We start from the raw sequence: 27,769 nt of genomic DNA, 5'->3' as shown, positions 1-27,769 counted from the left end.
ATAAGTTTCCTTAATATATAGAGACATTCCATAAGGTCTGTGATTCTAGAAAACCCTGATGAATGCACCCCTCTAGGCTTAAATCTTGGGCAGAATTATTAATATGTTTGAGCTTCAAGTTCTTTATAAAATGTTGTCTATGTTGTAAGAGTTAAATGAGGTAGTTTATGTAAAGTCATAGCTATGTGGAAGACCATTCACGATAAAGAGAAAACAAGTCTGTTCTCTCTCTGAGCATCAGGGCAAGACCATAAGCACTCAAGGACAGAAGGAATGAACAACCAGATGCTTCCCATCCGAGTCTTCCGGCTCGGCACACTCGGAGGCTGCCACCCTGCCTGTACCTCTCTTCCTCGTCGCTGCTGGTTTCCTCTCCATCTGTCAGCTTCTCTGGGCTCTCTTCTCTGGGTGGTGTCTGAGAAGGTTTCTTTGGCCTTGAGCATGGATTCTAGGGCAAACACAATGATAAGATGAGACTACCTGAAGTTCCCGGATTTAACCTGGCTTGTTAAACCCAGAAAGCAGAGGTGAAAGGGCCTACAGAGATCTACTGTGAACCCCTCTGGCAGGTGCAGGAGGCTTGGGATGGTGAAGAACCTAGAACACAGCCAGGTATATGACTAGCGTGGGCTCTGATCCTTGTTAGATTTACAGCCTGCAATGTGATTCACATGGTTGTAAAACAAACCCAAGAAAGAGAGGGTGCCTTGCCTAATCCTCACTGTCAGTGAGTTGTGTAATGAGATAAGCAATGGAGCCTTCCCACATCAGGTCTGAACTTTTCACCACCTTATGAGATAGTCCTGACTAAACCACTACCCGAAGTGTACACGTGGACAGACCCATGGCTCCGGCCACGTATGTAGCAGAGGAAGGCCTTGTTGGGCACCAATGGGAGTAGAAGCCTTTGGTCCTACCAAGGCTGGACCCCTCAGTGTAGGGGAATATCAGGGCAGGGAGGCGGGAAGTGGGGTGGTTGGGGAGGGGAATACCCTTATAGAAGAAGGGGAGGATGGGATAGGGGGCTTATGGATGGGAAACTGGGAAAGGGAATAACATTTGAAATATAAATAAAACACTATCTAATTAAAAAAAAAGGGGGGGGAAAAATGAGATAGTCCCGAGTGGGTCACATAGATGGTCCTTATTGGGCCTGACCAGGGAGTCACAGGGAAGGTCAAAGGGCAGTCCTAGAACTCAGTCAGTGGTTAGTGAAGGTAACTGTATTCATCGCTATTGCTATATGCATGCCCTAGACTGTAGCATGCTCCCTTCTCATGATGCAGGGTTAGGAAACACGGAACTCTACACATGACTTGAAGTCCTGACAGACGGGCAATGGGAAGAGTGTGGAAACTATTTCTCACAGTGAGGTCACAGAGTATTTAAATCAATTCATTTCAATTAAGTTTGTCCGTGTTATCTTTCTCTCCTTTCCACAGAAACATAAGAGGGAAAAGACCTTTTTCATTTTTTCTGTTTATTATGAAAACCACTGTCCTTGAAGAACATGAGAGGCTGGACAGATTTATTCTCAAGAGTTATCAAATGGTGGCAAATTGAAACCTGATTGTTTTTCCCCTGTGATAGTTGTATGGCCTTGAGTCAGGGTACCCTTTGTGAACCTGTTGTTGTTATTGTTGTTGTTGTTGTTATTATTATTATTATTATTATTATTATTATTTAATTTAGACAAGCATGTTGGCTTACACCTGTGGTTTTCAAACTGTTCTTGAAATCCTAGGAGTTGTGAAGAGCCTAGGATAGGAAAGACAGAGGGAGCTGGAGGGTGGGTCCTTGGGCTCGAATCCACAACTAAACCTGGAACAAAACTATCTTCTGCGTTTTCATGTACTGTAATGCCTATTAAGTCCACCATGTAAAGGTGGATCACTTTCACATGGAAAACACATGTTCTCAGGGCTTGGCTAACTGGATGTCAGTAGGATGTGAACTATCCAACCCCTTTTTCTTTCATGCAAGAGCCTACATATGGCTGGCCAGCCTAAACACACATGCCCCACTAGTTAGTGCAGGCCAAGGAACTGTAATCCTTTCCTGAGCTTTCTCTGCTCCACCGTGCACCAGCTGCCCTGGCCCAGTCTCCTCCGTTTCTGCGCCAGACCTTCCTTTTCTAGACTTCGAGTCTCATCTCGTCTCATTGCATTAAATGCCATATGGATCCTGATGCCATGGAAATACATGAAGTCCACTCATTCGGGAAACAAAAAGCGGTCAAGTTAATCAAGTTAGACAGTGGAATGATGCTTCCTCGGGCTCTGGTGCTGCAATGGAAGAGGAGAGTTTCATGCAGGTAAGATGGCTGTCAGCTAGAGATCTGCTGTACAAGACAGTGCCTTTGGTCAACAATGATGCGCAGTACATGAAAGTGTTCTTACTACAACACCAGACAGTTCAGCCTGAGAGATGAAGGGTGCTTAGTTTCCTCACTGAACATGAAACTCAGAAGGGCGTTCTGCTTCCACTCATTGATGTCCAGCCTCATGAACACAGGAGAGAGATTTCTATTGTTGTTTGGGTGTGGTTTGCCTGAAGGGGCCCTATGTTGGAGGCTGTCCACAGTTAGAGGGCATAGGGACTCATGGGACCTTTCAAAGGTACAGCCTAGCAAACAGTTCTAGGTCACTGACAGATAGGACTACTCTGAGAAGGGAATGCTGGTCTCATTAAGTGAGTTTTGGAAAGGGCCCCAAACTGTTTCGCTCTGGATTTCTGTTTTGTGGGTGAGTTCTTGTTTCTGTACATGCCTGGTACCTCTCTCATAGACTTTCACTGTGACTGAGTCACATGCCAAAATGGGCTAAATAAAACTCTTTACAAGGCCATAAAGATGACTAAGGTATTTCATGTGACACAAAACAGATGAACACAGCATCTTTCTCAAAGGGAGAAAAGACCATTCCTTCAACACCAGTGATTAAAAAAAAAAGACCCAAGGGTTCCTCTAAAACAAAGGTGTGTTTTAGGAGTTTCCTAACCTAACTTTTTAATTATTGGAACTAACAAATGACATTGTCTGTTCCAATCATTCTACTGTCATGCCAAGTACAAGTTTACTTGAAAGGTGTTGAACGTCAGCCACTTGCAGGTCCATTAGGTACTGAAGGAATAACCAGCATTATTGTCCCCACAAACATGTGGTCCAGTGTGGGGAAGGGACACACAGCTCGACAATTCTAAAAGACCATAAAATAATCTCCCCTTGCCCTGACCTTGTGCACATCAAACACATCATTCTAAAGGTGGTGCAGGGTGGGCGGGGGAGATGGCTCCACTGTTAAGAGCACAAGTTTCTGTTTTAGAGGACCCAGGTTTGATCCCAAGCACCCACATGGTGGCTCACACCCATCAGTTGCTCCAGTTCCAGTGAATCTGACACCCTCTTCCGGACTGTGCAGGCACCAGGCACACACGGCCTACACAGACATACAAACACACATATGCATGCAGATAACATAATTGTGCCAGGCTAACTAACACTTGAATATTATACAAATGAACTTTACTGTGGGGAGCAATAAGGGGTGACTGAAGAGCCCTTCCAAGCCTAGAGACGCTGTTAGAATAGTGCAGGTGTCGGAACCCCGGGCGAGGACGGCAGTTTCAGCTGTCCCCTTTTCTGAACTCCAACCAGAATAGACTCTCACTATTCGGTAGTTGTTACTAATTTGGCATCCTCGCAAGGCCCCTTGGCAGGAACAGTATTCCTGCCATATGGGACTGAGGCTATCACATGTTACTTGCCCCTGGATCGCTCGCTCCTGCTCTCCACTCTCTCCACTGCTACAGGGGCCTGAGTACAAACAGTGAACACAGAAAAACAAACAACTCCAACTCCATTTCTCCTCCAAAATGTCCACCAGAGAGCTTCTTCCCAAGCAGGGGTGGCTGTTTTAAAAACCCTTCTGTTATTTAACCTCAGCTAGATTTTTTTTTCCATTTTAAAGAAAAACTTACTACCAGGAAAACTGGACAGGAACATTCAAAGTCATTTTAAAGTTCAGCTGGCAATCTTTCAAAGGTAGCATTCTGTTCATCTTAAAATAGAACACCTAATGTAATTGTGTTTGCTGAAATGATTGCTGGGGATTGTAATAGATACTGTAAAGTCACCTTACATTTATCGAATGCCTAATGGTTTCAAGAAATGCTGTCATATGGTTTTCGCTGTCTATTACCGCAAGTCTCTGGGGCATGGTGGATAGGGTTATTGCTGCCATTTCACTTTAAGAAGTAGCATAGGCATTATTTTTTATGTATAAAATGAAGAGAACACTTGTATGTGCCGGAGGTTGTGCTAGGGCCTGTAGACGCCCAGTCAGGTCTCTGTGTTTACCATCGTGATATACGTTGGAACCTATCTTGAGGTATTCAGACTTGCTTGTTCTCCTGAGCAGGGCAGGGGAAGAGCTGGCAGGACCTTTATCTAAGTCCCAGATGGGAGCTGCTGCCCTGCCCCATGCTGTCTTCCGAGGTTCTAGAGCATCTCCACTGATGCCAGGACTCTCTCCAACAGGTGGAATCAGCCCGCCTTGCTCCTGATGTGGTGGAAGTAGACCCCTGGAGTAACACCAGATGGACAGTGCCAGCCCCTGGCAGCCTGCGGATACTTAAGACATTGTAGTTGTTTTCCTTTTGGATAGCTTATGGCTTCGATAAATATAACCCTTCGGGTATGTGCCCAGCAAGTCACACAGGGCTTCCAGTGAGCAAAGGATGCTTCCTAGGCCTACGTTACCCCCTTCCCCATTTCCACAGCCCCTGGGGGATCTCATCTTGTGCTTTTTCCTGGAATAACTCTTTCTGGTGACATCATGCCCAAATCCCAGAGTCAGCACGTGTCAGCAGAAGTTGCTCTTCTGAAATACCTTCCCAAATCCTCCCAGAGAGCTGTGCTTTCTCGCTCTCTCCTCCCTCTGTCTCTTTTCCCCTCTTTCTTACTCACTTAAGGGCCATGCAAGAGCTTGTGTGCCATTGTAGGACTAATCACGCCATGCTACTCTTTAAATAAATATCTATTTTTACCCTCTTTGCATTTGAGCCCTCCCAGGAGGAACCTGGGCCTCATTCAGCTCGGCATCCAGCCCTATGTCTCGGACAGTGAAAGTACCCACACACTCTTGGGAGCGGAATGACTTCAGTAATAGTGACCACAGCAGTTCTTTCCTCCGGCTGAGAATGAAGACATGGGCCGCTATAAAAGTCTCTTCCCCTTTTTGTCCCTAGTTTAGGATCCATGTACCAAGAGGCTTCTAGAATAAAGTTTTCAAAATTGCAAAGACTACACTGGTTTTGTGGAGACCAATGAATGACACCATGGGCCTAAGAGAATCACAGTACTGGACATGAGAAACAAGGAAAAAGACTTAGTTGAACATTAACTAGCCTTGGTGGGGACACACCCCAGAGCCACACCCAGGTCTGGCAATCTTCTCTGCATGCTTGGGGAGGGAAAATTCTGGTCTCAATTAACGTTGTTATTTTTATCACGCTTGACTCACAAAGATACTTTAGCCGGACAACCAACCGCCTAAATTTAAACCCTTGACTCTTGAATTTTATAGACCCCAATCTAGCAAGAATATTACTGGGGAGGCTGGCATTTAGCATCCCTGTGCCACCAGCCTCTAAGGCTCTTTAGTGTGACCTGCCTGCCCCCTGTATCATGCATGTTGCTATAGGTTTGGATGCGGTACAGCACGTTGATGTTGGGCACATCATCTAGACATTGGCAAAGTTTCTTGTTGGGCTCTCATGAAAATATTTAACTAAATACTAAAGCTCTGGTTGGCAATGTTAAGAAAGTTTTGGAAATCATCACATTGACATAATGTGTTAAAATAGTCACTTACACATGCTGCTGATGGTAGATACACTGGACAAATAGCAGTGGGAAAACGCATGGTAAAGTTAATCATCCATACACCACAGGAATGAGTGCGAGTCCTATAGCATGCAAGTCCTATAGCATGCAGAGTGCTGTTTCCAGTACTGGTCATATACTACTTCATTTGGCTGTCACAAAGCCCTCTGAGGTAGATGGTGGCATCGACTTTATTTTATACATGAGAAAGAAAAGCAAACAGCTAAATATCTGCCCAGGAATATCCAGTCAGTAAGGACCCAGGCAGCCGCTTTGTCTGTGAGCTTGTCTATGTCCTGCAGATACTATGCACCTTTACAGTGCTAGCCCCTGAGGAGTGTTCTTACAATCAAGGTCCATCATGAGAAAAAGACTACATATACTGTGGTTTCTTTTATAAAGGAGATCTAAACAACTTGCTTTTAAAAAACGAAGCTGTAACAGGAGTGTATTGATGTTCATAAACTCCAGGTATTTAAAGAAAAAAAAAAAAAGGAGGCCAACAAAAATATGCTAGGGTTGGTGAAAAATATATTCACAGTTAAGTGCACACGCATACACTTCATCACAAGAAAGATATATAAGGAGAGATAAAACAAGTAGTTATCCTGGGGTAAAAAAACATGGGGTTGAAGAAAAATTTTCAATCATATAGAGGATTCTATACCATGTACAGATTGCATTTTGAAAAAGAAAACATTATTTGAAAGAGAATATAACACCTTCAAGGTGCAAAATATTTGCCTAATAGAATGCATAATGATGAGATTCTTAATTCTATTACTAAGGGGCTATATCACTTTAAAGGTATTTGTTTTACACACGTCTCTGCTACACCATCCAGTGCAGGAGCCAGCACTTCCTAGATATTTCACAAAGAAGAAGAGATTGACATACGCAATGAATTAAATCAAATAAAACTGACAATTGTGGAGGTCTGTCCCGCATCTCCATGTCAGAGAGGACTGGACCTCCACCTAGAAGCCGAGCTGAGTCCAGGACAATGCTCTAGATTAGTGAGGTCAGGCTGGGTTTTATGGCGAGCTAACTCAATCTCTTTCCACGCACTTGTACTTTTAACTTCTCTAGCATTTGCTAAAGAAGCTGTATCAGTAGTTCTCAGCTGGGTCAGTTTTGTTCCTAGTGGACATCTGGTGGTGTCTGGAGACATTTTGTCTAGGAGGGTAGACCGCTCTTACTTGGTGAGTAGATCTAGAATCATCTGGCAGTACATAGCTCATCCCCACATCAAAATATTTCTAGCACAAAAAAGCCAATTAGCGAAGTAGAGACATCTTCAAGTGCAATGACAGTACTAGCTTATGTGCAGGTGACTGAGACTAGATTCTTATCACACTGATTATGTGCTGACACCCATGTGCTCGCCTTTTCTCTGAAAAATACAGCCTGCTACACTGTCTTCCTAAACTGTATCTGTGTTTCATCTTTAGATTATCTGCCTTATTTAAAATTCAATCTCATCAATGAGGAACCCAGACAATTCCGTTCTACCTTCCTGTAGCAATCACCTCAGATGAGCTGAGAAATACTAGAATATTTGAGGGGCAATTGTTCTTAGGAACTCTCAATAGAGCCTGCGAAAAGATCAGCTGTTTGGGGAATTATTCTCTTGAATGCTGGGTAATAAGGCTAGTTGCTAAGGAACTGAGGAAGAATAAGAACATCTCCAGGTTTCTCAGGCAGCGTTGATGAGGACAGCCTGAGGGCAGGAAATACCCACTCTGGGGAAGAAGTAGTCTCTGGTTCTTCAGGCTTCTCTTCTAGCATGACATGTGACAAAATGGCTGTTGTAAGGTTCTGTGCCAGTCTAGTATCAGAGGCAACAGAGGAAGTCCCGCTCACTTAAATCCTAAGAGAGTTGCCCACTTTCCCCGCAAGGTCTGGGGGTATGTTATACACTATGAACACAACAGGGTCAAGGCCAGTGGTTGCATCCTGGCTCGGCTGCCAGGGATAGGGGAATCACCGAGCTACTCTCACCTCCATTTTCCTTCTCTACAAAATGGATCGATTAAGACTCTAAAGATTTATTTATTCATGTATTTTATATATGTGAGCACCCTGTCTGCATGTATGCCTGAAGAGGGAGTCAGATCTCATTACAGATGGTTGTGAGTCACCATGTGGTTGCTGGGAATTGAACTCAGGACCTCTGGAAGAGCAGCCAATATTCTTAACCACTGAGCCATCTCTCCAACCCCTCGATTAAGACTCTAGTGGAGTCAAAGATGGAATCAGGACATTATAATTGACCAGTTCCAGTCCAAGTGTTACTCAACCCCCATTCACTTGATTCCTGGCTTATGTTTTCTCTGGTAAATCTATGTTTAACTAAGGCTCGCTCTGTTACAGTAGCATTGGAGACCCATTTGGGGAGAACACTGTTACCTACTTGCTGACTGAATGGAAGCTGTCTCTGGGTAGATTAACTCTTTCAAGAATAATCCTATTAGGTAGGTCAATCACCTGGCCAAGGGAAATGACTCTACTGATCTAGTATAGAGATTTATTTAGATAATTTGAGAAGAAAATGCATAGTGCCATCCACTGCCTCATCTTTTTCTAGGACCAAGTGAGTTGCTAATTGGTAATGGCTTTTGCCTGATTAGAATGTGTCTAACTGACCAGGGGAACTGAGTCTCAGATTAATGATCACATCCAGGAAGCTTTGTTTCATTATCTAGATTTTCTTATCTTCTGTTTCAGATTTTAAGGCTAGAGGAATTTATTCAATAACATAAGGTACCTCTACGGGGAACTGAGGCACAGCCCCAGAATTTAAGTTGCCAGCTCTGTGGTATGGTAGAGAGCCAGATAACTTTTATAGTTTTGCCCATTAATTAGGGATATTTCTTTTCTTTTCCAGCCTGTCTACATCCCTAGTGACACATGCTGACATTAACAGTCTTTTTTATGTGCCCCCCTCAGCAATGCCAAATGCTTAGGGAGAAGAAAATCAGCACGAAATCCATTTGCAAAAACCAATAAGGAAATGGAGTTCTGAGGAATTATCCTTGTGGCTTCAAAAAGAAAAAAGCTTGTCAGATTACTCTCCTTCTGACAAGGCCGCCTAGCAGAGGAAAAATTTGTCAGGGAGGGAGCCTTGAATCTGTCCAGCACTAACCACAGCAATAACAGCCCCCAGCCCTCCCTGCACATCCTTGTCCCTATTTCCTGTCACAACAGTCCTACTTTCGTCCCTTGCATGTACAGCTAAGGGTGGAGACTGGGTCCTGAGTGTTGCATTTGCAATCAGCTTATTATTTGCTTAGGACTGCAGGGATGAATTTCCACTGGTTCTTGGCTTAAACAACAGAAATGTATTCTCTTCTAGCTCTGGAGACCGGACGTCTGAAGGCAAAGTGCTGGCTGGACCGGTTCCCTTTCCAAGCTCTAAGGACGAACCTGCCCCCAGTCTATACATCATCTAAGCTGCTGGCAATCCTAGCTTTTCTTTGGTTTACCAGACACATTATTCTAATACTGCAGTGGCCAGCTGGCTTCCTTCCCTGAGCGTTCGTCTCCACATAGCCTTCTTCTAAGGCAGTGGTTCTCAGACACATTATTCTACTATCTGCCAGTGGCCAGCTGGCCTCCCTCTCTAAGCATTTGTCTTCACATAGCCTTCTTCTGAGGCAGTGCTCCTCCACCTTCCTAATGCTCAGACCCATCATAAAGTTACTTTCAATGCTACCTCATAACTTCAAAAGTTTTGCTACTTTTATGAATCACAATGTAAATATATCTGGAGATAGAGGTTTGCCAAAGGGATCTCAACCTCAGGTTGAGAACCACTGTTCTGAGGACAATAGTCATTGAACGTAGGACCCACTCTAATCCAACGTGACCTCAGCAGATTGCTTCTACCCAGCCTATATTTCCATCTTCTCTGGAATTAGGATTAAGATTTCAACTCGCCTTCCCCGGACACAATGTTAACCCATAGAACAGGCACAAGGTGGCATTCCATTAACATCTGCATATAATTCACAGGCAGAAGTAAATCAAGAAGCTACATGTAGTTGGCTAGTGATGGCTACCACAATTCAAGCTTTATAACTGGATAGTGCCTTCTGAATACTTTTCTCCCAGTTCAACTGTCACTTCTTCTATGCTGTCAATTTTACCCCATACACTTTTTTCTGAAAAAGAAATGAAGGAACCAGATACTTACATGCCTTAGGCCTGTGATAATTTTTGTCTCTCCTTTTCTTCATTAGCCAAAGAGAATGAAATAAACTAGTGCAGGTTGGGCTTTCCCTTGGAGTTGGTGAATGAGATCCTGACTAGAATAACTCACTATTCCTATTTTGGCAGCAGGAACCATAGAAAGCCACACCTTTGCTGTTACTTACTTAATTACTGCTTGGGTTTTTAGCACACTTCAGACTCCAGGTGGGAGCGCGTCATACAACAGAGCCTGAGTCTTAACCGCTGGCCTACCCAGACTCCCCTTCACCTATTTATGTGTACCTTGGTGTCCAGCCCAGTCTTCCAAGCACCAGTCCTGTCAGCAGTTCTCAGGGGAGGCCTTGCTAAGGTATGACTGGGAGCCCTACCTAGGGTACCACATGTTAACTGGAAAATTGGGGGCCCTCCTAGGGATTCTGAATCTCATTAATGGAAGAATTCAAGAACAGACAGAGAAAGCTTGAGGACATTTTCATTGGAGTTTAAAGGAAGAAATCCAGGGCGGCCAACCTAAATCTACGCAGCTATCCATAAGCAGGAGGGGGAAAGGGGCCGAGTTAAAGCCGTGCCACTCTCAAGCAGCCACGTGGCAGGAGGAGGAAGTGATAGCTTAGAAAAATAATGAGAAAACCCTCCATGTCTGGGAACATCTTGGAAGGCCCGTTTTATTTCATTCTCTTTTTCTAATAAAGAAAGAAAGGAAGAGACAAAAGTTATCACACGCCTAAGGCACATAAGTATTAGATTCCTTAATTTCTTTTCAAAAAGAAAATTAGTGGGTAAAATAAGAGAATTGAAGAAGTGCATAGCTGAATTGGAAGAAGAGTGTCTAGAAGGCACTATTAAATTATAAAGCTTTAATTGTGGTGATAATCACCAGCCAACTAATTGTTACTTGTCAATTAAGCAGATTGTTTTTCCCTGCAGACTCTCAGGAAAATGAGGCCAATTGTCACAAGGGAAGGCTAGCAAACACGAGTAGCTCTCATATTTGTCATACGCCACCGTGGACACAAGAAGGGAAGGGAAGGAATAGAGTAGGGGACAGACTATATGATAATGAAAATGGTTGCTGTCTTTAAGCCTCTCATTTTGAGGGAGATACAGGCTTATAACCATAGCAACACTCGGTAGAGACATGTAGGCAACAGTATACCACCATTAACAGTGTATTTATGCCTGTACTGTATGAAAATATTTATGGTGGTTTAAATGAGAATGGTCCCTATAGTCTTATGTATTGGAATACTCGGTCCCACGTTGGTAGAACTGTTTGGGAAGGATTAGGAGATATGGCCTTGTTGGAGGAGATGTGCCACTAGGGTGGGCTTTGAGGTTTTAAAAGCCCACACCTTTCCTAATTCATTCTTTGTGTCTTGTGCTTGTGGATCAACGTGTAAGGTCTCAGCTCCTGCTCTTGCCATGACTGCATGCCTCCTGTCGTGATCCCCAGCATGGCCACCACTGATTGTAACCCCGTAACTCTACACCCTAGATAACCACTGTCTTTTATAAGTTGTATTGGTCATGTTGTCTTATCACAGCAAGATAAAAGTAACTAAGGCAGTATTTTTGTTATATTAAATCTTTCCCTCCTCATGACCTGCAATCCACAGCGATGGAGGCAGGACTTTATAGAGTTTGAGGCAATAAATTCTGGTCTGGGGAGGCTAGGAACTTTAAGGCTAAGCAAGGCTGGGTAGGAGTCTGCCAGGAGCAAGAGTAGGAAAGACAATTCTAAGAAACAAGATTAGCAAGAAGAATAGGAGAACGGTAGGTAGTGTTAGAGTAATAATAAAATCCTATTAAGGACTCTCTGGCTCAGGTGAAGGCCTAACATTCCAGTTGTGTTAGGTCAGTTGCCTGGCCAAAGGACCGCCCCTTAGGAAGGGAGGCTTACATTAAGTCATACTAAAGAGATAAATAGAATAATTTTTCCTATGAGATACTGTTCTTTTCTTTCCCAGAATTCCTGCTCAGCCTGTCCCAGGACACAGTCTCTCCAAGAGGCCACAACCTTTGGCTAGCTCACTCCACCTGTCTGAGGCCTGAACCCGAAAGGTGCGACTGCTCTCTTTTTGTGTCTTTCAGATGCAGGCCAGGATGGTAAGTGTCCTTGCTGATACTTTGAGCTTCTTTACTTTGTTTAAAGCACCATTCCCTGCCGTGTATGGCTGCTTCCCCACCATGCATCCACCAGCTTAACTGGCATGGCTGTTTTCCTTCTCTCTTTAGTTTTTCCTCTCCGGGCAGCTTCTGTGGTTTGCAGCTTGCCTGTCCTGGGTTTTTTTCTCTTTTAAACTTTAATAAAGTTGTTCTTCAGGTTCCATTTGCGTTTATTTTAAATTTGTTTTATTAATGAGAATGAGAACCTAAATAGTAGACCCCAATCCTCCCTGTGTAATTTGTCAACCATGAAGAAACACCAAATTTCCAGTGACGGACGTGACAGTAGGTGGGATGTGAGACATAAGGCTCCATCTGGAGGGTGAACACATGACAGAGACAGGGTAAGGAGTGTCTAGGGAGTAGTAGTAGTGAGTTCAGTTGAGCCAAGATTAGAAAAAAAAAGGGATTGCAGATTCAGAAGGAGGAATCTGCCATCTTATTGCAGAAACGCTTGAGAGTATATCTTTCTAAGCTTATATGAAATATAAAATAGTTCTTTTTCTTTTATTTTTTTATTTTTTGGAGTATTTTTAATTTTTTCTCCATCTTTATTAACTTGAGTATTTCTTATTTACATTTCCATTGTTATTCCCCTTCCCGGTTTCTGGGCCAACATCCCCATAACCCCTCTCCTTCTTTATGGGTGTTCCCCTCCCCATCCTTCCCCCATTACCGCCCTCCCCCCAACAATCACGTTCACTGGGGGTTCAGTCTTGGCAGGACCAAGGGCTTCCCCTTCCACTGGTGCCCTTACAAGGCTATTCATTGCTACATGTGCGTTTGGAGCCCAGGGTCAGTCCATGTATAGTCTTTGGGTAGTGGCTTAGTCCCTGGAAGCTCTGGTTGCTTGGCATTGTTGTTCATAAAATAGTTCTTTTTTTATTGTTGTTGTTTTGTCTTTTCATATTTTAATTTAAGAATCAGGGTGTTAACTATATTGCCCAGGTTGTCCTTAAACTCCAGGGCTTAAGCAATCACTACACCTTAGCCTCCAAGGAGCTGGCACCATGGCATGGGCCACAATGCATACATAGCCTGTAACACCTCTGAGTAATCTACTGATGTGAGCAGTTCCAAGAGGCTTGCCCAAGACGTGTAGAAAGCAGGAAGGTGATAGCCAGGCTTGAGCCATAGGACCCATGTGATTTGACATGAGTGGCTGTGAGAGTGGGGTTAGGAAGGGACTGGGGCTGAGAATGGGCGATCTGGGAGATGTTAAACTGGCCCAAGATGGAGTCACCGAAGATGCCAAGATGGACAACCCATGTGGGAATGGGCCCTTTAGGGAAATGGAAACTGAATGTTCTGTACCTCTCGGAAATCATGTGACCCTTATCTCAGCAGGGCAGTTTGATCACAACATCCTGATATCTTAATGACCAAAAGTTCCCTCAAAAAGATTTGGCTCACAATAGTGAAACCAGCTTTGCTATCATCATCATCATTAGTATGAGCAGCCCTCATATCACTTACAGCAGTTCCTTTACCTTAATGCTCTCCTGCCATTCTCCCATCTAACTAAATTCAGCCAATAAAATCTAACACTCCCCTCTCGGTGGGACTGCTCTCCGTGTTCTTGGAGACAGCATGTGTGTGAAGTCAGGAGAACTGGTGTGCTCCAAGGGATGTCTCCATCCCCAGCCCTGAAGAGTGCTTAGTTCAGAGCACCATTAGTATAACAGAAAAAGTTGAAGCCACACTAACAGAGATCAGCTCTGCCTATGGTCATGGCTTATGACTGCTAGTCATTCAGATCCCGAATGATCCTCAGTCATCAGAGGTGACACAGAGCTGTAGCCCTGACCTACAGATGAGGAGTAGAGAGCAACATTGCCAGAATCTCATGTCTGCTAATTTTAATGATGCATTTAGGGGGAAGTAGATTCACCTTCTCTTTCTGTCTCTTTCACCTCAGTTTCAAATTGGAGGTGATAATAATAGCATCTATGATATAAGATGGTTGGGGGTGGAAAGAGTTAAAACATGCAAAAGTTTCCTGGTTAAAGAAGCAGTTCCATTAGGTAAACCATTTCTTTTATGGTGCCTGCTGGTGTCTCACACATAAATAAAGCCAATTTAAACTCTGCAGAGCACAGGAGTCACAGGAACACTAAGAAGATGGGGGACACTGAGGCAGGGAGAAACAGAAGGAACAGGGGAGAAAGAAGGGGAGAAATGGGGAGATAGAGGCCTCACAATTCATCTCTGCAGAGATCCTTTCACAGGCAACTCTAGATCCTGAAATGATGGGGCTTAGGCAGGGCACACAGTCTCGGAGTTTTGGAAGTGCTTCAGAGTTATTAGGCGTGTAGCTCCATAGTTTGGCTCCTGACTCCCCAAAGCCACAGGCTTGCTCCCTAGAGGCTGTGGTGCGTGGGCAGGGCTGTAGAGCTAGCTGCGGTGCTCCCTGAGGGCAGAACAGGTTTCTTCCAGGTTTGATGGATGGCAAGGGAAAAGAGACCTCTTTATACATTTTGGTCTAACCAGGTTCTAAAATGTCTCTTAGAGCCTGTGCTAGTCTCTTCCACTAATTCTTAGTACTGGTAAGAGCCTGTGCTTTAATTTCATTTAAAACCAGGAGAAAAATCCTTAGCTTGGGTTGCATTACTCAATGCAGCCATACAATTTGAATATACTTGTAATAAGAGGAGGGGCCCGGGAAGGCAAGGGTGCCTTGGACCCGCAAAGGTGACAATGCATCTTAGAGCACAAGGACAGGAACGGTCACCACTCCTGCAGTCACTTAGCTCCAGAGTCAGGGCAGCCTCCTGCTTCCTGCCTTTATGCGAGGCCCTAAAGGCCTCTTTGTCTAAGATCCTATAAATCAGCCTCTGTTACTTGCAGCTAAATTTATGCGCCACCTCCCTTCACCCCCAGATGGCCTTCCTGCCTGGCTGGATGCCCTTTATTTTCTTCAGAGGACACAGGGAGGTGGTGAACCTCCGGATCCCATTTAGCCAGAAACTCCCAGAGGTCACAACCTCCATTCCCAAGCAGTGAGTTTTTTAAGATTTACCTCAAGTAGAGAATTCTGAAGCTTCGCACTGAGGGCAGCTTTCTCATCTTCTAGCTGCTTTATTTCCCTTTGGGATTTTGTCTTCACTTCTTCCAATTGAGCTTCAACTTCCTAAGTGAGGATCAGAAGGATTAGCCACACACGGTAGGACCAACAGGCCACCTATGCATTCATACCTTGCCTTATTCCCGAAGGGGATCAAAGAAACTAATAGAATAAAACACTGTGAGAACACATGAATTCAAAGTACACAGCCAATCAAGAGAAAACAAGTGTTAAATCCCTAACGCATAGCCTGGAGCACATACAGATGGGGTAGATGTGGCAAATGGAGCCTTTGCCCTAAAAATTTCTGGCATCAAATAAGAAAAGGAATGTTCCAATTGTCCCATATATAAAAACCAAGACAAACAAACAAAAACCACCCAACTACGTTTTCATGGCATCGCCCTATCTCAACAGGACCCATACTGTAGCCAGAATGATATCTCCTTCACAGTGCCTCCCACAGCCTTCCAGTATCAGTATGAAGCAGTTACATCTGTGGAGAGCACGTGAGAAACAGGGCAGCACCTTAGCTGTCCTATTGAGCACGTTTCCTCCTGTGTGTGCTGCGTTACATGCTCAGCACAGCAAGAGCTCAGTAAACAATAAGCACATAATTGTTCCTAGGGATGCCCGGCTTGTCCAGTATGACTTAGTTTATGGACAAAGTGTCGAAGTACTAAGAGGAGAGGAAAAGGCAGTCTAAGCAGGCTCTCGGCTGGCCTTTAGATAGTGTTCATTCGTTCATCCAATCAATCTTTACTGAGCTGTACTACCTGCTGGGCGCTATTCTCAGAGCTAGAGTGAAAAAAAGAAAGAGTCCTTACATGCTCAAACTTGTGAAAAACAAGCAAACAAAAACATTCATAAGTACAGTGTGATAAATACTATATGAGACAGGGAAATAATAAGGAAGAAAAAGACTGAGCATGGGTAGAGGGAGGATTCAATATGCTGGGGACTTCAGCCAAAGAAATGCTATATGAGAAGGTGGCTTTTGACTGAGATTGGGAGGCAGGTGGGCCCATGGTGGCAATGTGGCTGGATAGGAGGGTAGCTATGTAGACTTGTTTAGAATGTTGGCTGGTAGGACTTATTGAAAGGAGATGGCTCAGTGGTTAAGAACACTTGGATGTTCTTAGAACCACAGTTCAATTTCCAGCACCCATATGGTGGCTCACAGCTGTCTGTAACTTCAGTCCCAAAGGATCCGACACCCTCTTCTGGCCTCTGCGCTCTCACACACAGAGACCCATACATAAAAATGAACAAAACTAGAACAAGTATAGGAGGTCCAACCCAAGCCCTGGGTTCCTCCAGCCTTTCCTGTAAATACAAGGCTGTAGTATCTGAAAGGAATGTGGCAGGCAGAAAATCTATGCTGGTTATGGGCCCTTTCTGGTCTCACACAGCATGGATGGCCTAATAAATATGGATGATGTTTACCAAGTAATTAGCATTTGTGCACACCCTTCCAGATGCGTTCTCCAAGTTTTATGAAAGCCTTCTGGGCTAGGTTCTACTACTAAAGCTTATTATATAGAAAAAGGAAATAAGGCTTAGAGATGTGCGAAGACTTGCATGAGGTCATTCCTGTGGTAAGTGGGCATGACAAGGTTGGAACCAGGAAAGCAGGGATGGGTTGGTGCATCTCATGGGGAATATGACTCTCGATTCAGACACCTGCTTGTCAGGGAGTTTCTCTCTGCTGCAGAGAAGCTGAGAGAATCCCAGGCCTACCCAAAGCAGGGTAGAAAAGCTGCACAAGCTAGAGCTGACTTTTTACAGGAGAGACAACACCGGAACCTGTGGACAGAGGCTTGTCCTGGGGCAACTCGGGGTGCCAGATGGAATGCTGTCATTTATCCATTTACCCAAACAGAACAAGAGTGACTGAGCAGCTGCAATGTGCTAATTATTAAGATAAGGAGTTACAGATACAGTCAGTGCATGTTGGTAAATGTTTAACAAGTGAGTTTCCAAATATGTATATTAACCGATAATAACACATTCATGGTAGTATTTCTTGATTTCCATGGTATAAGTACTTCTGTGGGGTGTGTGTGTGTGTGTGTGTGTGTGTGTGTGTGTGTGTGTGTGTGTGTGTTGTCAAGGCAGGATTTCTCTGGATAGCTTTGTCTGTCCTAGAACTCAGTCTGTAGACCAAGGCTGGCCTTGAGCTCAGAGATACTCCTGCCTCTAAAGGCATGTACTACCGCCTCCCAGGGGTATAACCACTTTTACTGTGGCCAATGTTGAATTATTACAGTGATGTATGAAACTGCAAAGAGGTGTGACAACTGCCTCCTGAGCCAGTCTGAACTGGCTGCAACACATTCAGGTGTTAGAAAACCAGATGGTGTAGTGAGTTATAAGTGTTATCTTCTGGTAAACACTAATATAGGGATAGTGGGGTGTGTGTGTGTGTGTGTGTGTGTGTGTGTAGTATCACAGAGCCAGAGCCAGGCAGGGAAGGCTTGAGGGAAGATAAACATTTAAGCCAGGATGGCTAAGATCAGTAAGGACTAGGAGGGTTGATTCCAGAGTGAGGAGGGGATTATTCTCCACCAAGGGAAAAGGATGCACAAAGGCCCAAAGAGAAGGAACACAGAAACCATGAAGAGATAAAATGCCTAGAAGGCAGAGTGAACAGAGGCAGGAGAAGGAGACAGAAGTGTGTCTCTGTGAGATTTGAGGAACTGTGGGAGAGAACTTGAAGTTCGCTGTGAATAGCTGACAGCCAAGGCTGAACAGGCACGAGATCCCATTAGAGTGGACGGGATGAGGTGAGGCAGATGGCAGCAGACAGCTTATGACACGGTTCATCAAATCACAGAGGTTGACTGGAACCATCAAGGACACAAAAGGATATGCAGATATTCTCGGGCTATCAGAATAGAACAGAATTCACACACTTGTATATTGAGTATAAGAGGCTGAGAGAAGTCCCTATTGTTTCCTAGGTTTCTAATTCGAACGCCTAAAAGCATGTGCTACTGATCACCTGCATGACATCTTTACATTCTCTGGAGGACCAAGCCTAGACTAGACCAGCCAGTGGCTCTGGGCTAGCCTTAGCACTGTCCCTTGGTGGTCAATCATTTTTAAAAAGTCTTTAAGAACTTGTAATTAGATTATTAGAGCTGAATGATCTGCCAACTTGGCATATTGTCTCTCTTCAGTCGACCCATGCTATCTTCTTTGGGATTTCCTGTTTGGGATCGTTTGTTTCTTAAGGACAATATATAAATTATTCTTAAATTGAAATAAATTGAGGTGTCATCTGAATCCCTTAGCGCGCGTGCTCAATCTCTCTCTCTCTCTCTCTCTCTCTCTCTCTCTCTCTCTCTCTGACACATAATAATTTCACTAATTAGCTTCTCTTCCACAGAAGCTTTTATTGAACAAATTCCAGGTTATCATGCTTACTGGTCTTGAAACTAAGTCTGCCAAGACACCGCTCACACTGTGCTGCCAGTGACAATGACTTTTGGCATAGAGGAAAAGCACGTTTTAATGTCATGCAGCATACCTTTCTGGTACGTATAATCTATCATAGTTTCAGCTGGTGCCTTGAGATGGCCCTAGAGTGAAAACTAAAACCCCTGCAGGTGGAGATGTCAACTGATGTCAGCAGGAACTTTTAGCATTAATAAACTTCCTCATAGATTCAGGTTCTTGTGGGCTACTGTGAGAAAATAGCTGAGTCACCAGAGGGCAGGAGGACAGGAGGGCAGGAGGGCAGGAGGCAGGAGGGCAGGAGGCAGGAGGGCAGGGGGCAGGAGGGCAGAAAACAATATGTTCTGCTCGGTTCAAAGTGACCTTGGGGGATTTCAGCAGAAGAACATCTCAGGTAAAGGGGAAAGCAACCACAGGGTCAAGAATACAAGTAAAGAAAACAATGCTTTTAAATACATGGGTCAAATCACCCCTGAGAAGGGTAGTCCATGCACTTGAAGGGATTCGTCAACCTCAGAGTGCTTTCCTGAATTCAATTTTCACAGAACTCTTATATATCCAGCAGTAGGTTTTACAGGGGGCAAATCCCACAGCTAATAGGAGCAGAACACAAGGAGGACTGAGTCTTTTTTCCTGTTTGCTTGGGGTTTTTTTTGTTGTTGTTGTTTTTTGGTTTATTTTTTTGGTCAACGCTGTCCAGAGTTATTTGGTAATTTAAGGAAAGAAACAGCTGGGAGCTGTGCACATGCCTGAAAGCATAGGAAGCTAAGGCAGGAGTTGGAGGGCACCCTGGGCTACATGGCATAACCTCCTCCACTTCAAATAAACAGAATGGGGAAGGCAGGCATAAAGGAAGGGAAGACAGATGAAGAAGCCACTCTGTCCTAAGTCAGTTTTCTGTTGCGAATAACAAATGCCAATGACTGAGTTATAAAGGAAAGAGGCTTATTTTGATCCAAAGTCAAGGGGCAGAATCTCTTGATCACAAATTCAAGGCCCTCCTTGGCTACAGAGTGAATTCAAAACCAGCCTGGCAACAAAACGAGATGCTATTTCTAAATACAGAGTAAAAATAAAACTAAGGGTTCAGCTTTGTGAGCGTGTTCTGGGCCCTAGGCTTCATTCCTGGAATAGCATACAAGTGTGTACAGGCAAACACACTCTAAATGTTAAAACATATTTTAAATGGGCTGGAGAGACAGCTCAATGGTTCTGAGCATGCACTGCTCTTACAAAGCACCAGAATTCTGTTCCCAGAACCCTCATTGAGAGGCTCACCACTGCCTGTAACTCAACTCAAGGGAGTCAGAACCTGTCCTCTGTAGGACAGCACGGTGACACACACCTTTAATTCCAGCACTTGAGTGGAAGAGGAAGGCAGAGCTCTGTGAGTTTGACTAGCCTGGTCTATATCACAAATTCCAGGGCAGCCAAGATGACGTAGTAAGACCCTGTCACGAAAAATTATTTTAATGCAAAAGTAATGCACCATGGGATTTATAGTATAAAGTAAAATGTATGAAAACCAACATCCAGAGGTCAGGGAAGAAGACATGGAAAATACTACTACGTGCTTTTCATATGTTAAAAAACACATTATTTGAAAAAGACTGTGATAAATTTAAAGATGCACATTATTATTATTAGTGCAAACATGAGATCTCCACCAGCCAAAAAAAAAAAAAAAAAAAAAGGCATAAGAAGGCAAAAGTGGAGATAAAATAAAATACCAAAAATACTTAATATATCAAAAATAAATAATAAAAGTGGGAACAGTCAACACATGATAGGAAGATAAAAATGTCAACGTTGTAGGCTTAAGCATTAAATAAAATATAAGTGCTGTATATTTATGTATTATAAATACAGATATTCAAAGTGAACACACCAGAAGAACATAGCTGTGTCACTTAGGTCGTTCAGTGGATTTTGGACGTTAGCACTTGTTTGCTGGCTGCCAAGCGCATCCCCTGAACTTACAGAACAGTATCTACTGCCCCATACTAAGTTCCTGCTAGACTGTCCAAAGGATCCGTGAGCCTCAGGACGAGCCTTAACTAGTACAAATGAGACGGGAAATGCAGGCCTGTTAATCAGATCTTGGGAGAGTTCTGTAAATCGGCTTCCGTTCCTTTCCAAACAACCACTGTGTGCAAATGTTAATTACAACACATGCGCTAAGTTCCAGCTGCCAAGATAGCATAGACTTGTGGCCAGGAAAGCTAATTAAGTCTTCCAGGCCAATCTAGCCCACATCCTGCCCTTTGCTCCTTTAGGTAAGGGTAGTATTTCAGATGTGCACTCTACCCATGCCATAGGCTCAGAGAAATAAAGCAATTCTAACGCTACAGGCGCAACTGTGTCTAATTTTAGCTTGTAAACCCTAGACGCCTCTTCAAGGCTTTGCCTCTCCCTAACCCATGTTGCCTCATTTAGAGTATCTATATTCCCCAATTCAAATATGAACAAGGAGTAAAACAATGCCAGGAACCAAACGTGGTTTATTTCTGTGTGACTTATTTCCCAAATAGACTTGTGACCTGATTAATGCTGAAGCAAGATGGGCACGCTGAGAGTCAGATTTTCCCATCGGGTTACCAGGGCAACCTGCAGCTTGAAAAAGTGATTGTGCCTCCTAATGATGTGGGTGCAGGATGGAGTGTTAGTCTGTTTGTCTGAAGATCGGATATATATAGCTCACAGAAGCTCGTACATGAAGAAACGCCTTCAAAGTGATTATCTTCTCCTTGGGGAGGCAGGGAGCCACAGGCCTTGGTGACAGGCTGTTGGGTTTGAACCAAAGCTCTTGTACCCACTATCTGACGGAAAGGTACACTGTGTCTCTGGACTCTGCTTCTAACACTGGAAAGATTCAATGTGATTTGAGCACTCAATATAAAATATAATAGGTACTCTATACTATTTTTATTTCACATGCTGTCCAAAACACTTGGTAGTCAACACTAACGGCTATCTGTTGAACCGTGCCTGCACACTATACACCGGCAAAGGGTTCACATGAAACACCATATTTAAATGTGCACAACAAACGCTGTTTTAGATTTCAGCCTCCAGAGAGGTTAAGGCTCACAGTCACAGAGCTTTAGGAAGAGCCAAATCCTAGGCCCAGGGATAGATTGGGTGATTCGATTGGTCATATTTATTTATTCAATATATATGTATTGAATACTTAACTGTTTTTAACTAATAATGCATAGCACTGACACACAGCGATATCTGATTATCTTTCAGTGAACACTCAATACTGGTACTTCTCAAATCAAAAGATATCTATTTCATAATCAAATGACATCTTTACCCATGTTCATAATAATATTGATTGATATGGCATCCTTTTTTGATGCAGGATTCTCCATGTATAGCCTAGTTTGGCCTTGAACTCATGATCCTCCTGCTTCAGCTTTCTGAGTTCTGAGTACTCTTTCCTACAGGCCTCATGCATGTGACATGCTCTTCCCAGCTAAGGGGAGAGAGGAGGCTCCCTCCCACGCTTTCGCTGAGGAAAGGTGTCTCATCTGTGTGAGGTCAGCGCACAGACACCACAGCACGGAGCTAGCAGATGCTTTGCTTCTCCATAGGATTCCCTTCTTTAATCCTCAAAAGAGGTTCTGTTACCACTATCCATTTTATGGATATTTCTGATATGTGGAGTTTCTGAGAATAGGTGGGAGGGGCCAGGTAAATAACTTCCGGTGGGCAACAGAGTCGGAATTAGGGTCTAGGAAGTATTGGAGCCCCGAGTTTTCAGTTAGTGGAGTTTCTTTGGTTTTTGTCCTGTAAGCTGAGTCGAATTTCTGTAAGTAAAATGTCACATGATATGATCCTGCTCCCCAGAAGCTAGTGTTCCTGTCAGGTGTTTCCTGTGATCGCCCCCAAGAGACCTATGTATGCTCCCTGTAGGTAGAGACTGTTTTCTTTACCTGTCGTAAGAGATCCAGCCGAACTGTGCAAGAGTAGGAGCACAGTAAATATTTGGGAAACAAAAGAGGAAGGGAAACGGGAAGGAGGTGGGAGAAAGCAGAACCCAGAATGGTTTCTGCAAACACTGCTCACTTTCAGCTTCTTTCTTTCCACCTCCACAGAGGAGCGCGCCGACTTCATTTCCATGGTGTGCTTCTTCACCAGGTCTTCCAGGCACTTTCCCAGCTGCTCTCGGAGCTGCTGCTTCTCCTCTTCAGTCTGATGTCTGACTTTCCGAAGGTCTTCTTCATACTGCTGCCTCATGTGTTCCATCCCACCGCTCGCCTCCTCTTTCTTGTTCTATTAAGAGAAATAAAGCTTCATGAGACTGCTGGGGAGAATTGAGGTCCATTTCTCTCTTACACATTCATAATCTGACTTCATAGCAGGTGTCAGGAGGTGTGAAGCATTTTACGAGGCTGTGTATGTTTGATATTTTGAGAGATTTCACTGTGTATAGCATTGGAAAAGAGATCTATACAATACTGTAGCTGTCACAGGATCGAATGCCCTAGCACAGACTATAGTTTCTAAGGAACACGTTGCTTGTTTTGATTGGAAATAGGAGCTGAGCAATGCCTATTTTCCTTGGTAAATACAAACAGGAGAAATTTCTGCTTCATTCTTGTTCTCCTAAATTTGAATAACCTGTCAAGAAACCGGTGGTGGTGGTGGTGGTGGTGGTGGTGGTGGTGGTGGTGGTGGTGGTGGTGGTGGTGGTGGTGGTGGTGGTAGTGATGGTGAGATCTGGAGAGATCGCTCAGTGGTTAAGAGCAGTAGCTGCTTTTCCAGAGAACCCAGATTTGATTCCCAGTATCCACATGATGTCTCACAATTATCTGTAACTCCAGTTCAGGGAGACCTCAATGTCCTTTTCTGGACTCTGCAGGTATTTGGCACGAAAGTGGTATACAGACATAAACATAAACACAAACACAGGCACAGCATCCTTACACATAAAACAAAAAAGGAAAAAGGAAACAAACTAGTAAGACCTCTAATCTTGCTTTGTTTATCTCTGAATAGTGGGGCTGGAGGTTCCAAGTGGCTCTACCGTGCTTACGGGAGGACCTGAAGCTCATGCCAGCCTCCTATGAATTCACCTTCGGTATTCACCAGGCACTACCTGTGTTTCCGAGCCTCCTTTCCTGCAGTGACACAGCTTGGCAAAGCCTTGCTCCTGTGGAGGGTGGAGACTGCAGGCTTCCGGGTCATCTCTTTTCCCCAGGACTCCATCCTCAGTCTTCATGTCGTCTGCAAGTGTAAGTTTCAACATCAGCCGAGATGTTCACTTCACATAAAGGACTCTATATGTAGTGCCTGCCAAAAGGCCTATAGCCCTCAAGTGTGCTCAATTCTTATATTTATTCAAAGCAGTATCCTGAACTTAAATAATGGCCACATTCACCTTTCCTGAATAAAAACTATCATTTCATTTTCTATGAGTTAAAAAGTTGAGAATGATGTAGCAGAAGATGGGCTTATCTGGCATCAATGGGAAGAGAGGCCCTGGCTCGATGCCCCAGTGAAGGGGATGCTAGGGTAGTAAGGTGGGAGTGGGGGTGGGAGGGTGGATGAGCACCATCACAGAAGCAGGAGGAGTGGGGGATGGGATAGGGGTTTGCGGAGGGGAAACTGGGAAGGGAAATAACATTTGAAATGTAAATAAATAAAATAAGCGATGAAAATTTTAAGAAGTTGAGCATGCTCTCCAGTATATGTATATTTATGACATATGTTTTACAATTATTTATGGAAATTTTAAGGGAGAGAAATAATAGATAAATTATAATTGCTATCTTTTTTCTCTGTTCCCTGTGCCCTATTTCTAAACCCTCGACACTCCTCTGTTTCCTCTTCTTCACCCTTCCAGCCTAGAGATTTTTTTTCTCCTTTTCCTGACATCTTGGCCCTCTGCTTCCTGGGTCAAATCCCTATCCCAACACATGTGTGGACTGCAATGGAACAGTCTCTCAAGCTTCTCAAAGGCAGAGCCCATGTTCCCCGCCTTTCTCACCAAGCCTGTCATAGCTCCAGCATTCCAGAACGCTTGGTTGTGGAATCCTAGTGAAAGACCCTTAGAGTCAGAGATCTTTACATCTAAACACTAGCTTTTATCACCAGACACTTAGTTGACCTTGAATCAGTCAACGTTCCCCTCTCTGCCTCTCTTCATCATTTGTAACATGGGAGAATGACAACACCTATTTCACAAATTCATTGGGAAGACCCAGTGATGGAACTGTGAGAAAAGCTGTTAAAAATACAAAACCCTGATCTGTCATGAATAAGAAAAAGTGGAAATGCAGTCATCATGGGAGCATTATGAGGGTAAGGAACCCTTTGCATCAAAATTTTATACACCAGGCCTGTGCACCTCCATGTGAGGAGCTGGGGTGGGTTCATCTGTGCCCCAGACAGCTTCGATTCATCTACCTAGCCGGGCAGACGGGATGGTCCTATTTCTGGTCCCTTGGTCTTGAGAGTGTCCCTGGAAGCCAGACCAAACCTGGCCACTAATCCTGCATCTTAAATGAATGAATCCGGGGCATCTCACCAGTTTTCTGTGTCACATGACCCTCCTGTAGCATCAGTCTGTCTTTGGCAATAGCCAACTTCTCGCCAAGTTTTCTCGCTGTGTTCTTCAACTCCGAATTCTCCTGTCGCGCCTCCCTCAGCTGCACATCGAGATCCTAAATGAAGGGAAGATCTTACTTTTCTGGACGGATATGCCGAGTGCACAGAACAGCCATTAGATTAGAGGGGTGACGGAGAGGGCATAGCAGGGGTTCTGAGGCTCTAGAACGAGCAGTTGGTGGTGGGGGGGATCAGCAATCACTATTTACCTTCTAAGGGCAGTGAGGCCCTGGGAGAGTTATTTAACCCTTCTCCAGCTAGGACAGGCTAACATAGAAAATGAAAATACTTGGGAGTATCACAAATGCTAACTGTAGCTTCAAGAGATAGGTTTCTGTACTTCTGTGGGACTTACAAAAGCTGGCCCATCAATGTGTCTGCTCTCTTTGAACTCAAATATCCTCAGTGTTTTAGGAGAGTCAAGTTACTAGAGAATGAACATAGAGAATAAAAATAATTTAGAATTAGACTAGCCAGAGTTGAAAATTTTACTTTTTGCCACCTGGGTCAGGCATTATTTCACAAATTCATTAAGGGGCATTAAGTCCCTCAGGGTTATCATCTCATCTGTAACCTCTAGGGCTTTGTGCTCTCTGAGGCTAGGGACAGTTTAGCTCACTGTGCATCCCCTAACCATAAACCTAGCCCTAGCCCAAAATAAATAGTCAATAAACACTTGTTGAATGAATGTGGGAGGACTGATGCCAGAAATCAAACTGCCCTTAGTGGAAGTGGAGTGTTTAGCTAGTGGTGGGTGTGAGACGCAGCAACTTTGCTATTATCCCCTGGGGAGGAAGAAGAGGCCTTTACCTGGATTCTTTCTTTTAACTTCTGGGCATACTTCTTCAGGTCACTTATCTTGCGGCCTCGGTGCTCCAGGTCCCCTTCCAACTTCCTGACCTGAGCTTGCAGGGCCGATTCCTGGACCTGGAAGTTCTTTCGAAGACCTGACTCTTTCTCCTGCCACTGCCACAGGGCCTCGCTGACTGACTGCTGCATGGCCTGCCGGATGGCCTCATTTTCCCTCTCATAAGTGGCCTGTAGCTCCTCCGCCTTGCGGGCATAATCCTGACTTAGCTGCTTATTCTCAGCTCGCAATCGCTCCACCTCCAGCAGGACCTGGTGCATCTCTGGGCGCTGGCCAGACTCTGCTGTGGCATCAGGGCTCTCCTGGGATAGCTGGCCCCACTGGGGACCCTCGTGATTAGTCAGCAGCTGGAGTCTCTTCTCATAATCAGCCTTGAGCTCCAGCATCTCCTTGGAAAGTATCAGGACTCGTTCAGCATGCTCAGCCTCTACCCGCAGCTCCCTCTCTTTGGTCTCCAATTTACAGGAGGCTGACTCAGCCAGGGCCTCCTGTGTCAGCCTCTTCTGCAGCTCCAGGGCATTTTCCAGGGTCTGGATGCGCTTTAGAAGGGCCTCTGCATCTTCACTGGTGCGGGCCTGGGCCTGTTCCTGCAGGAGCCTGGTCCTGGTTTCAGCCGCTGTGTCCTGGAGCTCCTCCTGGTGGGCTTCCCTTAGTGACTCAGTGCTGGCCTCTACCTCATCCTGGCGGGTATTAAGGGCATAAATCACCTGCAGGACCGCAGACAGAGCACAGTTAGGGCAAGGTGGTACCCGGGACCTGGTGCTGTGACCAGAGATGCTTCACCTTGACACTGAGATCTTTTCCCATGCGCTGTGTCTGAAAAAAGTTTTCAAGGTGGCAATGATGACATATTGGGAATGGTTCCCAGGAGAAGCTAGTGAGAAAGCAGGGGAGTCAAACAGCCTGGGAGTGCGACCAAGGTGAAGGAGTAACAATGAACAAAGATTTGGGAGAGAAACTTTGGTGGAACTCTGTAAAGGATATCCTGAGTACAGTAGGAATCTAAGGAAGGGTTTTAAACGAAAGAAGTGATGTGATCTCTTTGTTAAAAAACAATGATCTGGGATGCAAAAATCTAGTAAAATATTAGAGGACGGAACCCAGCAATATACTTAATAGATATAGGAAAAACATTTGAGAAAAACCAGCATTGTGTCTTCCCCACCTTCCCCCTCCTAACACCTCCTACCCCAAAAGAAAGTACACTGCAAAGTATAAATTGAAGGGAAACTGCCCAACTTGACCGAGCACATAAAAATCCTTAGTTAATAATCCTACTCAATACGAAGACTGAACGCTTTCCGCAGAAGATCAGGAACAAGGCAAGGATATCTGTTGAGTGTAGAATGGGTCTTAGAACCCAGTGCAAAGCCCAGGAATTGAAAATGAGGCACAGGAGGATCATCTGGGAAACAGGTAGCTGTTTACTGAAATGGCTTGAGGCCAACCTGGTCTACATGAGTTCCAGACTATCCAGGCCTACATAGTGATATTCTGC

The 27,769-nt window shown here is 44.4% G+C and overlaps 1 protein-coding gene across 1 annotated transcript in view; it reads right to left on the bottom strand.

Moving 5' to 3' along the window:
• The window catches only part of Fam184b (family with sequence similarity 184 member B), a 115,463-nt gene that overhangs the window by 35,810 nt on the left and 51,884 nt on the right, over window positions 1-27,769 (bottom strand). Inside the window, exons 2-7 of the mRNA XM_032916513.1 lie at window positions 26,214-26,978; window positions 25,324-25,459; window positions 23,893-24,020; window positions 22,860-23,066; window positions 15,282-15,392; window positions 345-448 (exon numbers count right to left, since the gene is read on the bottom strand). Coding sequence (XP_032772404.1) covers window positions 345-448; window positions 15,282-15,392; window positions 22,860-23,066; window positions 23,893-24,020; window positions 25,324-25,459; window positions 26,214-26,978 — 1,451 coding nt within the window. The remainder of the gene's footprint in view (window positions 1-344; window positions 449-15,281; window positions 15,393-22,859; window positions 23,067-23,892; window positions 24,021-25,323; window positions 25,460-26,213; window positions 26,979-27,769) is intronic.

The sequence above is a fragment of the Rattus rattus genome, chromosome 11 (assembly GCF_011064425.1).
Source record: "Rattus rattus isolate New Zealand chromosome 11, Rrattus_CSIRO_v1, whole genome shotgun sequence".
Classification (NCBI taxonomy): domain Eukaryota; kingdom Metazoa; phylum Chordata; class Mammalia; order Rodentia; family Muridae; genus Rattus; species Rattus rattus.
Note: the sequence above shows the minus strand (reverse complement) of the source record. Positions and strands in the feature narration are given on the sequence as shown.